The sequence below is a fragment of the Neodiprion lecontei genome, chromosome 3 (assembly GCF_021901455.1).
Source record: "Neodiprion lecontei isolate iyNeoLeco1 chromosome 3, iyNeoLeco1.1, whole genome shotgun sequence".
NCBI classification, from domain to species: Eukaryota; Metazoa; Arthropoda; class Insecta; order Hymenoptera; family Diprionidae; genus Neodiprion; species Neodiprion lecontei.
Genome location: NC_060262.1, coordinates 38,137,334 through 38,151,534, shown reverse-complemented (window position 1 = coordinate 38,151,534; position 14,201 = coordinate 38,137,334). Strand labels below are relative to the sequence as shown.

General features: G+C 42.0%; 2 protein-coding genes and 1 long non-coding RNA gene across 4 annotated transcripts; 2 read left to right on the top strand and 1 right to left on the bottom strand.

The window, feature by feature from the left end:
* Positions 1-2,194: 2,194 nt before the first annotated feature.
* LOC107226588 (stress-induced-phosphoprotein 1) lies at positions 2,195-5,051 on the top strand. The gene is made up of 3 exons (XM_015667456.2): positions 2,195-2,345; positions 2,813-4,356; positions 4,558-5,051. The coding sequence occupies exons 1-3, from the start codon at positions 2,337-2,339 to the stop codon at positions 4,628-4,630; spliced, it is 1,626 nt and encodes a 541-aa protein (XP_015522942.2). The 5' UTR covers positions 2,195-2,336; the 3' UTR covers positions 4,631-5,051.
* A 188-nt stretch (positions 5,052-5,239) lies between these two features.
* Positions 5,240-6,581, bottom strand: LOC124293329. Its single transcript, XR_006903261.1, has 2 exons — positions 6,386-6,581; positions 5,240-6,112 (listed from the first exon to the last, which is right to left on the bottom strand). It is a non-coding gene; the product is annotated as an uncharacterized LOC124293329 (long non-coding RNA).
* Positions 6,575-13,975, top strand: LOC107226589 (protein mothers against dpp). 2 transcript variants are annotated; one of them, XM_015667458.2, is made up of 4 exons: positions 6,575-7,444; positions 7,642-7,845; positions 11,138-12,486; positions 12,599-13,975. In XM_015667458.2, the coding sequence occupies exons 3-4, from the start codon at positions 11,240-11,242 to the stop codon at positions 12,756-12,758; spliced, it is 1,407 nt and encodes a 468-aa protein (XP_015522944.1). In that variant the 5' UTR covers positions 6,575-7,444; positions 7,642-7,845; positions 11,138-11,239; the 3' UTR covers positions 12,759-13,975. The 2 variants fall into 2 exon arrangements, with proteins under 2 accessions (XP_015522944.1, XP_015522943.1); XM_015667457.2 differs by having other exon boundaries at positions 7,639-7,845.
* The last annotated feature ends 226 nt before the right edge of the window (positions 13,976-14,201 follow it).

Below are 14,201 nucleotides of genomic sequence, written 5' to 3'. Positions count from 1 at the left end.
CCTAGATCGCGGATATCGCGATCAGCTGATCGATTAACGCATGCACAACATCCTACGAATCCGGCGACTGACCAAGTAAATTTCTGTTTAAAATTTATCCCCTCCTATTTGACCGCAAAATATCGAGGGACCACGGATTGCGGTTCTGGTATAATATCTCCGATGCAGACTATTCGGCTGTTAGCGCGCCATTGCTATGTGGAGCAATTCGGTCAGTGGGGAATTAAGCTGACGTGCTTCAGGGCGATAATCGAGTGATCAGGAATTTTTACCGATAATAGAAGCCGGCGACGTCGCATGTTTTGCTTGTCACGTATATGTAACGTATTATAGTACAGACCTACCCACGAAGTAGGTGCATGAGGAAATAGTTTGAATTGGGTATAAGGTATAGAGCGAGTATAAAACCGGCGAGTGATTGCGCGTAAATCGAGAGACGGGAATTTATTACATCATTTCCAAAAATGGAGGTGCTTTTGTTTTCGGCGTGAGGCGCTTACGGTCAGCAGATGCATTCTGCTTGCCTTTCATAACATACGTAACTTTTAATACAATAACAAAGCGGAAAAACCGCACAACACGTTGGAGTTTTCGATGACGAAATGCGTTAGACGGTTCCACGTTTCCGTGAATTTCTCCTCGCATCTGTAATATATTTATTGTAACTCTTCACGTGTCTCCGGTAAACTATTTTCACTTTCGCGTATGACGCGCGATAACGCCGTGAAAGACGAGTGTGTCGGTGCATACATGAGGCATCTGCCGAAATTATATGCACAGAGCCGTTCTCGACGTTAATAAATACGACGAGCTTAACGCTAAAGAATTACAATATACTTTCTCACCGCGGTACGGAATAACATCCGGTCAATTATAATTATAGCTCTGTAATGCGCGAAAATAAACGGGCCTTCGTGTTTGTACGAAATTAGCATGAACCGTTGGAGGGTCGAAAGCTGATATACCTGAATATGTTAGAGTAATTTATCGGCAGACATGAAATATGGATACATGAAAGTTGCGCAAATGACCCGATGACAAATACTTTTTGACAACATTGAAGTCCAGCATTGTGTCATCGGAATGAGTACAAGAATTTTGTAGGGATACCATCAGTGAACGTTACTTCTGTCATTGCGTACAGGATGTTTCTGGAAATTCTTGTGAGTTTTTCCTTTAGGTGTATCGGTATGAAGACAGAGGTGGGGCTAAAATGTAGACGGACTAGAAAATAGAAAGGTCGCAATACCGAATTTGTAAGAAGCTGAAAATTTGTTTCACAGAATTTTAACCAGTAGAAAGTTGAAATATAGTAAAGTCAAAACGTGAAAAGGTTTAAAGTATGGGAAACCAATACATGGAATCCTGACACTTCTAGATTTGAAACTCTACGAAATAAATGTTGATATTTTTCAAAATTCGCTGTTGTGACTCTTCCATTTTCTGATATTTCTCTCGATTTTTACCCCCACTCTATTATCTGTAATTCCTCCACGTCTTAAATTGTCCTCACAATTATTAGACAGAGGCAAACTGTATATATAATTTGTACGGGAAAACTGTGATACACACCATGGTACCTCGGAAAATATACAGCCACGAAAGAAAGGTAGCGATTGATTTACAGTCAATCGTGACCTGACATACGAGCTGAATAAATCTAGTTACAAATTCAGATGGCACAGCACTGCCTGAACGGTGAGAGGGATTAATACGTTTAGTTCACATTTTATTTTTGACCTGACGTAACATTTCGTGACAAGTCAAACGGTAAACCGTACATCAGAAATCATTAACGAATAACAACAACACATTCCAATCTGATTATTTCTCTCCTGAACGCGAGAATTTTTTTTTTTTTTTTTTGGACGTATACAATCATTTTAAGACATCTTAGAGATTAGATATGAAAATCTGTTTGAAATGATAGAATAATCCTTTTTTAATCATAGTCTGTTTATTTTTCAGAATTGGCATGAGAATGAGAGAACTGCAATGAAACTTTTTTAAATCACGCGCGTCAGGGACATCAGTCGGTACTGTTATTTGCGGTCGGTAAGACTGCTCCACCGAGGATCGCGTGAACGATGGTAACCCGCGCAATAATGGCTACCGAGTGCTCTACTCAAGGATGTGCTAAATCATCGCTATTTTGCGCATGTTCTGGTTCGTTCGATGGGCGCACGGCGCCAGCGGCGGTCCTCGTATGCCAAACAAGAATACTTCCAGAGCTTTCTGCCTAAATCGTCGAAGCATTCGAAGCGGCGCACAGGGAAAGAGTCAGACAGTTTTGATCGACGCGAGCGAACCTTAAGCGCACGGAAGTCACCGGCGTAATGGAAAAGGTAAAGTAAATAATTACGAGCGTAATTAATTTCCCAAAATTGCACAATCCGATCATTCGTAAATGTTTTCAAGGATACCTCTTCATTTTTCGCCGTAATTTCTCCGACGCACAAGATATATAACTACGCTCTCCGTCCTCACGATGCACGCGTTCGGGCTACGTCGTCGACCGTTGAAGCTCACGCGGCTTTGCAATCATTCCATTGTTACAAACGTTTTGTTTATTCCGTAATTTGTTTATCCGTTCCTTTGTCGATCGGCTAAATAGTCATTCACGTTGTCGCTGCGAATAAATTTATCCAAAAGCTCTCCGTTTTCCCGTATTTTTGCGACTGTTATTTGATAAAACGGTGATAGCATGACCATTACCGTGGTAAAAATGCTACTCCTACGTCAGTTTTGAACAACATTTTGTATTTTTTTCACTCCTGACAATAACCTCTGCAATGTTTGATTATCGCTCTAGGTGTCAGCACTGAAAGACAAAGGCAACGCCGCGCTGCAAGAAGGTAAATATGATGAAGCGGTCAAGTATTACACTGAGGCAATCGCCTTGGACGGTAGCAACCACGTATTGTATAGCAACAGATCGGCTGCTTATGCCAAAGCTGAAAAGTACGAGCAGGCGCTAGACGATGCTGCGAAAACAGTAGAGCTAAAGCCTGACTGGGTTAAGGGCTACTCCAGAAAGGGTAGCGCCCTCGCGTACCTCGGTAGATTGGACGAATCGATAAAGGCTTACGAAGAGGGTCTCAAATTAGACCCTGATAATCAGCAGTTGAGGGAGGGCTTGTCCGAAGTGCAGGCGCAGAGGAGTGACGCAAATCCCTTCAACGCCCCAGATATTTTCGTAAAATTGCGCAGCGATCCAAGGACTAGAGCGTACCTCGATGACCCCGAGTATGTCAAACTGATCCAGGAGCTCAGAAGTAACCCCAGGGTTCTAGGCGCTAGGTTGCAAGATAATCGAGTACTTACGACTTTGAGCGTACTTCTTGGACTGAATCCTGGAGACATGGACGAGCCTATGGATGTCGACCCTCCAAAGCCTACGAGAGAGACTTCGCAGCCTACACAGGAAGCAAAACCCGAGAAAAAAGAGGATGAGAATCTTCCTGAAGAGAAGAAGGCAGCCAAACGAGAAAAAGAGTTGGGAAACGAAGCATATAAGAAGAAAAACTTCGAGGCCGCCTTGGAACATTATAATAAAGCCATCGAGCTTGACCCTACGGATATTACGTATCGAAACAATGTCGCAGCAGTTTACTTTGAGCAAAAAGAGTACCAAAAATGTATAGAACAATGCGAACAGGCCATTGAAGTTGGTCGGGAAAATAGGGCGGATTTTAAACTTATAGCGAAGGCGTTCACTCGAATTGGGAATGCCTATAAGAAATTAGAGAATTGGAAACAAGCTAAAGTTTATTACGAAAAATCTATGTCCGAGCACAGAACACCCGAGATTAAAACCCTCCTGTCCGATATCGATAAGAAAATTAAGGAGCAGGAGAGAAAAGCTTATATTGACCCGATCAAAGCTGAGGAAGAAAAAGAACTTGGCAACCAAAAGTTTAAGGACGGAGATTACGTTGGAGCAGTAAAACACTACTCAGAAGCCATTTTGAGAAACCCTGATGAGCCAAAATATTACAGTAACAGAGCAGCCTGTTATACTAAACTTGTAGCTTTTGACTTGGGGCTAAAAGACTGTGAGAAGTGCGTAGAAATTGACCCAAAATTCATCAAGGGATGGATAAGAAAGGGTAAAATCCTCCAAGGAATGCAGCAGCAAGGAAAAGCTCTGTCCGCTTATCAGAAAGCATTAGAAATAGACCCATCCAATAGCGAAGCGCTTGATGGCTACCGGTCCTGTACCGTCGCTGTTAGCTCCAATCCCGAGGAAGTCAGAAAGAGAGCCATGGCTGACCCGGAGGTTCAGAACATCCTCAGAGATCCTGCGATGCGTTTGATTCTTGAGCAAATGCAGAGCGATCCAAAAGCACTCCAAGAGTAAGTTTATTGTTATTTGCATAACCCATAGTTAATGATCTCAATTAATCTGGTTCAGAAAAGATGAATGTAGTGTAGAATCACGCTTCTTTCGATGACAGCTATACACCTTGCTGAAGGTATACCATAGTACAAAATTCTCATGCGTAATTCTGTGATAATTTAGTTCATTTTAGTAATTCTTTCTTTAATCCTTTGCAGCCATCTGAAAAATCCTGACATTGCGGCAAAAATACAAAAGCTTCTTGAATCCGGACTTGTAGCAATACATTGAAAAAGACAGGGGAATGGAACAGCCAACAATATCTATAAGAATTTACCAGCTGTACCCGCCTTAGAAGATAACAACGTAATACAATATAACATTCTATCATCGCTGTGTTCCTTCATTACGATGAAGACGGCTTTACATTTAGTTAATGATACGTTAATTTTACAATTTTTATCGTATTCTACATACAATTGGGTGAATGAGGTTTTCGACTCCAGCGAGTGCTTGCCTTTGCTGTTTTGTCTATTATATTGTATTGTGATGCGATTTGCTAGTCAAATCGGTCAAATACCTTTTCTCGATTTTTCAGAAAAATCTGCAAATACGAATTACGAATTTCCCAATGTCTGAAATTGGGCAAGTTTTTTGTATCGGTAAATAATTGAGCTAAAAGGAATAATAAATATTGTCGCATTGTACTTTACTACGAATAGTTTTATTTACTATATTGCTAAATTCGTTCCAAAGTTTACATATTTCCGTGTATAAATTATGTACCCCAAGATGGTACCATGCTGTCTATAAATTGTAATTTTACTTATCTCTTTCAAGTATTCCTGTATTTATTTTATTATTCTTTTCAACCTCGTTGCATAATTTTTCGTCTTCTCCACGTAAACTCGCAAGTGGTAGACTTTTTATATGTTGATGGGTATGCATACAAGCAATCTATCGGGTGACGACTAACCAAATGATGAGTAAGGATATTACAGGAAAGAGAAAAGGAAAAAATAAATAAATACTAATTATGTGAAAAACGGAAAATATACTATGAAATAGTTCATAACGTATCTAATAATAAAAATAAGACAAAAAAATTTTAATTTACTAGCCCATGAAGGCAAGTTCTGTAACGCATACGCTACATTTGGCATTAACATCCGATTCCTCCATCACCTGAATACATGTTGCGAGGGGAGACAAAAAGTGTCGTGTTTCAAGATAATCGAGGAATCAGGTGTAAATACCAGGTGATCTTTCCAAATTTTAACATGAAACTTCAACAGGAAAAGCCATCATATTCATCGTCGTACGTAGCCATTTTTTTTTTTTTTTTTTTTTAGGCAAATATTGATTGCGATACTTTATCTTGAATTGTGCTGAAAAGTAAAGTACAACCGCTTATTATTTATTCCAATAAAGATAATAAATATAAATACATAATGTAAACATACTACATGCATATATAACAACATTATCTATATCTATTGATAATTAAAATATTGTATACACATATTTGTTCTTATTATGCCTCTGATCTTGTAAATGCGTTGCATTGTGTTGTCAAAATATAGCATAGGCAAAAATAGCATGCAATTGCCAAAAATAAATGCAGAAATTGCGTTCTCTTTGCAGAGTTGATCTTACGGTATGACGTCCCATTTCGGAGTTTCGGGGGACTCCGTTAGTGCAGCAAGGCGAGCGATAAGGCCCTGAATACCTTATCATCATCTTTACATACATGCCCTACCAATTGGAATCATCCTGAAACGCCGTCGATGAATTTACAAAACAAGGTCAGCCCGACCGAGATAAAACAGTGGTTTCTTGCATGCCTAAAACGTGCGGAAACGTTTTGCGAGCATGGCAATTTCCTCTTCGACTCAAAATATCAGTCCTTGACCGAAGGCTATCAAAGACGGTTACCCTAATGGGGTATTCGTGCGATGATGGGATTGCGTGTTGAACGCCTCCCGCCGATAAAGAAGCTACCGTATCGTTTTAAACACGGCTTCTCAACGCCTCAGGCCCACTTACCTGCCGATCAATGGTCACGAAAATATGCCCCTGGGATAACAGTCTAAGTTTTTTCGTCAACCTCGTAATTATCAGCGACGTTGAACACCCAGAGAATGCCTACATAAATCAATCGAACCAGTCAATCAGTTTCCCGTTTCACAACGGAGTCGCCAGACATCGTCGAGATCCGCGAACGACTAGCTGCTGCAGCTGCTGCAGTAGCTGCAGTAGCTGAATGCGGTTTGCGGGGAGGGTCTGAAGCAAGCGCAACCCGTGCGGATATTCGATTAGCCAGAGAAGAGCCGAATGAGATGTGAAAAGGGGGGATTCGATCGCGTTGTAATGAGAATTGGTGCGAGCGCGGCGCACACGCGATTGTCGAGTGACGTGCGTCGGCGGTGCGCGCGTGTCGTCGACCGTTGGGTTAGTGGTTGGGATCGCCTCTGTTCTCGGTCACCGGGGGCGCCGGTAGCTCTGGCTATGGCTCTGCCTGTTTGAGCCTTCGAGCAGCGGCGGCGGCAGCATCAGCAGGCAGTCGAGGCAGTGACGCGCGTCGCCCGTAAACACGGCCGCCATAATGCTATGCGACATCATGGACGGTGGTGTGTAAACATTAGTGACAAATAACGTGCTCAAAAATGTGAATCGTTTCCCGAACTTCCGTTTCAGCAACGCGGGTGTTTAATCGTGCGTGTCGGCCAGTACTCCACAGCGCGCACCAGTCTCGCCGAACTCGGCCAGCAATTACGACCGTCGTCTTGCTCGATACCGCGGGTTAATCTTGTGCTTGTGCCCCTCGCGAGCCTGCTAGCCTCGCGAGGAGTAGTCGGTTCGTTCCTTCGACCGAGAGAGCCTAGCGCCGTCCACTGCATGCATGCCCACATTGGCGTGGGGCAGCGGCGACTGATTTCACACAATATCGGCCAGTCTGACGGACGGGGAGCGAATTCCGCCGATAGCCGAGGCGCATCGTATCGCCTACCTGCCTCGCTCGATCCGCACGAGAGTTTAGATCGATTCCGGGGGATTATCGAGCCTGCGTCGATCCTCGTTACGAAATACACGCATATACACGAAGTGAGTGATTTTATTCCCCGGCGTTGTTTTGTTTCGCATCCTTCTTTTTTCTATTTTTTTGTTTGATTCTTCTCATTTCAATATTACTTTACCTTCGCCGCAACTTACTTAACTTTGCGTTTACTTTTGCAATTTTTCTCACTATTCGCTTCTTCTTACATTCTTCTTCTTTTTATTTTCAATCGCCCTTAAAGCAGGGGATCGTCGGATCCTGAGGAGAACGTTGGGAGATTTACGCTACGAGTAACCGCCAACAAACAACAAACGCTCGCCGCACGCACTCTGACTCGTTGCAATTGACAGTGACGTATCTTTACTCGAGGTGCTTCTCGGAACCCCGTCCTTTCGCCAACTTAATCGTCGAAGGAGAAAAACCAGCAACTCGCATTCGCGGAGAGAACGTGAGTAAATGTTACATGTCACGAATTGCCACACAACTCGATTCATTCATACATTCATTCTCTTACGTAGAATATTCCACAGGGTTGTCGTTGTTGTTGTTGTTTTTTTTATCTTTTTTTTCTTTCTTTCTCCGTCGAAGTGTAAATTTATTTCAATTTTTCGTCCCAACAAGTTTCTAAGTGCTATCACTTTCACCCTGCAACGTATATAATATGTATCCGAACAATGAAACGATGCAAATTACATTGGTATACATCTCGAAACTAATTACCGATTTCCGAATGCTAAGAACAAATATCCACGTCCCTCGAATCGGATAATTCCAATATGAATTTTAAAGCCTGTCACTTGTTTTTTCAATTTGTGTCTTACGCTTTTTCATGTTTATTTATTCTCGCTGACCAAATCTTTTACCTCCGAGATCTGACCGTCTTGACCCACGATTTCACCCTGCACGCGGTACAGATTAGGTATGGAATAATTAATTGATTAACCAATTAAGAAACAGTTTCTTTTTCTGTGATTCGATAATTTTATTGTTTACTTTTCAATTTTCACACACGTACCGAAGTATACACGCGAACAACTCGTTACCGCGATTTATCAAACGTACACAACATCCGTGTAATTGGTTTTTTTATAATACGTAAAATTAAATTTCTTTATCGTTCGCAACAGTCTGCCACTATTATATGTACATTACATGTATAAGTATGTATAATTTACAGAACAGCGAGAGAGGGAGAGAAAGAGAAAAAGAGACTCGCGCGACGGATCAAAGAGGGGTGAGGGTAGGGCGGCGATCGCAATAATAATAGAATAAATAAAGAAATTCGATTGAAAGAAATATTCTCGGAACTGTAGTGCCGCTCTGCTCTGCTCTGCCACTTGCCCCGGGTAGTGATTATATATATATAAAATATATATATATGCATATACACTTACACACGTATGCATATACATATATGTACCGTGGTGGTGCAGCAATGGAGAAGGAAGGAAGGAAAAACTGATCGACGAACACGTGTTAATTCGTATACGAAAGCAGCGGGAGTTCGTTTTCAAGTCTCATTTAAGCCGCGTTGTATTACACGCAATAGGGTTCAGACCCCATAGCTCTATGGCGTAAAGTTACGGGGGCGACAAGCGAGTCGTTTCTATCACTTTCGCGTTTTTGTTTTGGTTTTTTTTTATTTATTTTTTTGTTTCATTCAAAGAAGATTGCATTTGCAACCGTGCGACGCGCTCTGTATCGAAATTCCTACAGGTATCCATTGACGAATCGCCGTTCGTAGATATACAGAGTTTGGGATTTCTTTTGCTCTATATTTCGAACGATCGGTCGAATTATTATAGTCGCAACATCCTGTCCGCGTGTAATAATAATACCAGGTGGGTGAGAGAGAAAAAATTCTTGCAGGCGTGAGTCGTCTGGCGCAGTTTTGCGAAAATTTTTCATTTCAGTACAATTTGTTGGAAAGTTGCAAAGCAATATGATGCGTCGAAGGTGAACAGTCGTGTTCTACGTAACGGCACGGCCGAAACTCTGAATGACCGAACGTAATGAATGACGTACGTGTACATGTATTTATACGTTTGTACATATACGCATGCGTTTGTTAATTTCTTTTTCTTTTCTCGTATTATGTTTTATCAATATATTCTTATTATTGCCCATTTATCATCGTCATTTGATTTCGTTGAAGTGCTCGGCAAGTGCAATGACTCACTGTAAGCGGAAAAACGGCAACTGATAGGAAGGGTGAACGAGCACGTTGCTACGCCCGCCCCTTGCCCGCCAACCTTATACTCTACTCTACTCTCTTATTATACGCTCCTCTAACACACTGCGCGTGTAATTTCGCGCCGTTTTTTTTACTACCGCGCCACGTCAGTTACTCTATTCATGTACGTATGTACGTACATAAGTTCCTCTTACGCATATTACACGTAACACGAACACGCGCGGAAAGGCGCACGCGTATCTATCCAACGCTTTGCATTAAACCCTGTTTCATTAAATTCTGCGTATAAAATATAGTGGATTCTGCAGACCGCGCGGTGCTACGCGGAGTACGCAAACGGCGCGCAGAGCGTAAGATCCATACTTTGAACCTCCACGAAATTACGTACTTCAATTGGAACGTGTAAAACATATAATGTATATAATTCTAATTTGGTGTAAAGAATAAAAATAGATCACAGGTGGATCAAAAGTTTATCACCGCGTCGGGGAAAGAAAAAAATCTATTATTCTTACCGCCGACTATATAATTGTTTAATTATAGGCTACTTTTCTCTTTGGGTATATAATCACGTTAAAAATCCGTTGTAAAATTTTTATTTCAAATCCTTCAAAACCAGTTTCTTCAATTCTACGGATCGCCACTAAATTGCGGACAACTTTTGGTAAATATGTACTGCACATTCTACGATCTTTTTCGGGTGTTCGGTTTGCAATGTAAATATTACACATATCACGCAAATATATTTATATGAATATATGTATTTATTTGTAAAAGAAATGCTGACGGTTAGCCAAATGATTAATCACGATCGCCTGCAGATGTTTACTCAACTGCGTCACCAAAAAACACTCATATAATATGAGACAATAGAGCACTCATAGACTATTATTATTATTATTATTATTACTATCATCTGTGAACGAATCGAACGGTAGATATTTGAAAAAATTGCCAGGTCTTCGGAGTTACGAGAATCTTAATTAACGGCTTGCCAACATAATGCGCTGGAGACACAATGAATAACCATCGAGGTATCGAGTGTTCGCAGAAACTTTGAAATTCAGGCATTCGTTCAACCTGTTCCGCAGGGTTTCATTACCTGAGAACGCTCGACGACCCTTCTTCCACCTGACTGACCCGTAACTAATTTGAACCCTGCAATCCCCATCAGCTGGCTATTGTTTTTCCGTAGTTCAAATATTTTTGCAAGATCGTGTCAACCAATGAATTGAATTGTAGTATTTTATGAACAGACGATGATTATAGATGAACACATATTAGAGTTAAGAAATTATCTTTCAACCGAATATGTGACTGATGTAAACAAAATTTATTTGTTTCGTGACGCTTAAACTAAACATATAAAATCTAACCGCGGTGATTTATGTCCAACTTCGATATCTCTAAAACTGGTATCGTGGCGGATTATGGAGGAAAGATGAAAAAATTCTGTTAATTTCTCTAAAGAATTTTTATACCAACGAACAATGCACCAGCAATCGAATTGAACAAAAAAAAAATAAAAATTCCGTTTCGTTTTCAGGTGGAAGGTGGAGACGGACGAGGTCTTAATACTCGCGAACAGGATTCAAACCCCGGAATCGACGACCGTTTTGAAAATATTCTGAGCCAGTAATAAATCGCGATGGACGACGAGGAGGGTTCGTCGAGTTCGGGTCCGATGTCGTCCCTGAACAGTTTGTTCTCGTTCACGAGTCCGGCGGTAAAGAAACTGCTGGGATGGAAGCAGGGCGACGAGGAGGAAAAGTGGGCCGAGAAGGCGGTCGACTCGCTTGTGAAAAAACTGAAGAAACGAAAGGGCGCGATCGAGGAACTCGAGCGAGCTCTGAGCTGCCCTGGGACGCCGAGCAAGTGTGTGACGATACCTCGGAGCCTGGACGGTCGGCTCCAAGTCTCGCACCGGAAGGGTCTGCCGCACGTAATCTACTGTCGCGTGTGGCGGTGGCCGGATCTTCAGTCGCACCACGAGCTCAAGCCCCTCGAGCTCTGCCAGTACCCCTTCTCGGCGAAGCAGAAGGAGGTCTGCATCAACCCGTACCACTACAAACGCGTCGAGAGTCCGGTTCTCCCGCCCGTTCTGGTCCCCCGACACTCCGAGTTTGCCCCGGGCCACTCGCTCCTTCCCTTCCAGCAGCTTCCGGAGCCGACAATGCCGCACAACGTCTCCTACTCGTCGAGCGGCTTCAACTCGGGGACAGGCGTCGGCGTGAACCCGACGTCCCCGCTCTCCTCCGTCGGCTCGGTGCCCAGTCCGGGCAGCACGACATCGCCGAACCCGCAGAGCCCTTACGGTAGTAACGGCCTGCCGGAAACACCACCGCCGGCTTATTCCCCTCCGGAAGACGGCTCGCAACACGGACAGTCGCCGCCTCCTGACGCCACGGCGATGGATACGGGTGGCTCCGCCGAGGTAGCACCCGTTTCGTACCAGGAGCCACCCTATTGGGCATCGATAGCCTACTACGAGCTGAACTGCAGAGTCGGGGAGGTCTTCCACTGCCAGTCGCACTCCGTTATCGTCGACGGATTCACCAATCCCAGTAACAATTCGGATCGGTTTTGCCTTGGGCAGTTGTCGAATGTAAACAGAAATTCGACCATAGAGAACACCAGGAGGCACATAGGAAAGGGGGTTCACCTCTACTACGTAGGCGGTGAGGTGTACGCCGAGTGTCTATCCGATTCGGCCATTTTTGTACAGTCCAGGAATTGTAATCACCATCACGGATTTCATCCCAGCACCGTATGCAAAATACCACCAGGATGCTCGTTGAAGATATTCAACAATCAGGAGTTCGCGCAGCTACTCTCGCAAAGCGTTAATCACGGATTTGAGGCCGTCTACGAGTTGACCAAAATGTGCACTATTAGGTGGGCCGAGAAGACCTGTTCTACCTATTTTGTCTTTATTAGTAGCAGAGAAAACCCCACTTTCAATAATTCCAGTCGAGCTCACAATCTCAACTTGAATTCTTATTTTTAGGATGTCTTTCGTCAAGGGTTGGGGCGCTGAATACCATCGCCAAGATGTCACCTCGACTCCGTGCTGGATTGAAGCGCATCTTCACGGCCCTCTTCAGTGGCTAGATAAAGTTTTAACCCAAATGGGTTCACCCCACAACGCGATAAGTTCCGTGTCGTAGACGTTATTGGAAACTTGTCGTTCGCGCGCGTTCGATGAAGCAATCGCATGCGTATGCGGTCAGAGAAACGCCGCCGAGACTTCCGTCATCCTTAGAAATTTATTTTCCAAATACCCCCAAGCGATAGAGAGAAACTAATGATGATCCTCCAATGAGTACGTGGTGTAACGGAAGTAGAAAGAAAGAAGAAAACACAGATCAATGACGCGCCAATGAGTAATTGAAATTAACTTTACGATTTTATTGAATTATATAGTATATATGATAATGCATAAGATATATAAAAAGAGAAACAATGATGATAATAAAAATAATAATAATAACAATAACAATAATAATAATAAAACTAAATAGAAGAAATAAATGAATTTAAAATGCGTATTTGGCATTTGTCAAAGGGCGTTTTACCGTCGCAAAATTTGTTCATCGTCAATTGTATATAGAGAGGGTATTAACTACAGTGGATAGATAATCATTCACACTTCTATATCTATGCATACATTTCATACACGTTAAAAATGATCCCAACTGTATACACCGATTGAAATTCGCTGGTCAAATTTGTATCAGGGTGTAAAAGAAAAGAGTAAACATGACGTAGTACAATTTATTTTGTCCATTATAGAAATATTACTGCTTTGAAAATTTCTGAGCTTGGGTAACCTGGGGATTTTTTTTTTTCTTTTCAAATCCATTTAAGTTTCTGGTCCAAGATTATTTATGAATACTTATTTTATTACTGTCCGGAATAATGCCGCGTTTTCGTATTTTTGTGCACATTACTTCAATAAATACTTTTTATCTATTCTTTTCAAGCTGACTACGTTCATTTTACGTTTTTATATCTGTTTCGTACTACAAGAAAAAAAATCACAACTTCATTGCATTTAATATACAGTAGAAGACAGTTTCTGCGAACTTGATTGATTCCGCGCTAAACAATCAACCGATTCTTGTAAATAAATAGTATATTGATCAATACTGATTTGCTTGGCATCTTTGCACAGAGTTTTTATCCAGACAATTTGCTGACAGAGATTTGCTGCACCTTTTGTGCCTCGTAAGCACTATACTCTGTTTTTGATACCTACGTTTGAAAGCTTTGTCTCTTCAATATCTCATCTGTTGTGGTCAGAGGTCTTCACCATAGTGCTACTCACTCACTCACTCGTAAGATTTATGTAACTGACTATGAAAATTGAAACAATGATCGACTATTTTGACTTTCGAATTAACCATTCGACTAAAACCCTTCCCTCGCTACAACGTAAATAATTCGCCACGATGAAATTTATTAATTTTTTATCAGTGTTTGTCAATCCTTTTAAAACCATAGGTACTTTGATCCGTATTCCATGATGTTGTGCACATCTGAATGTTCTTACGACTATTCAGTTATGAGTAATTTCTACTAGTTTGTAAGTTACGCACAACTGTACACGG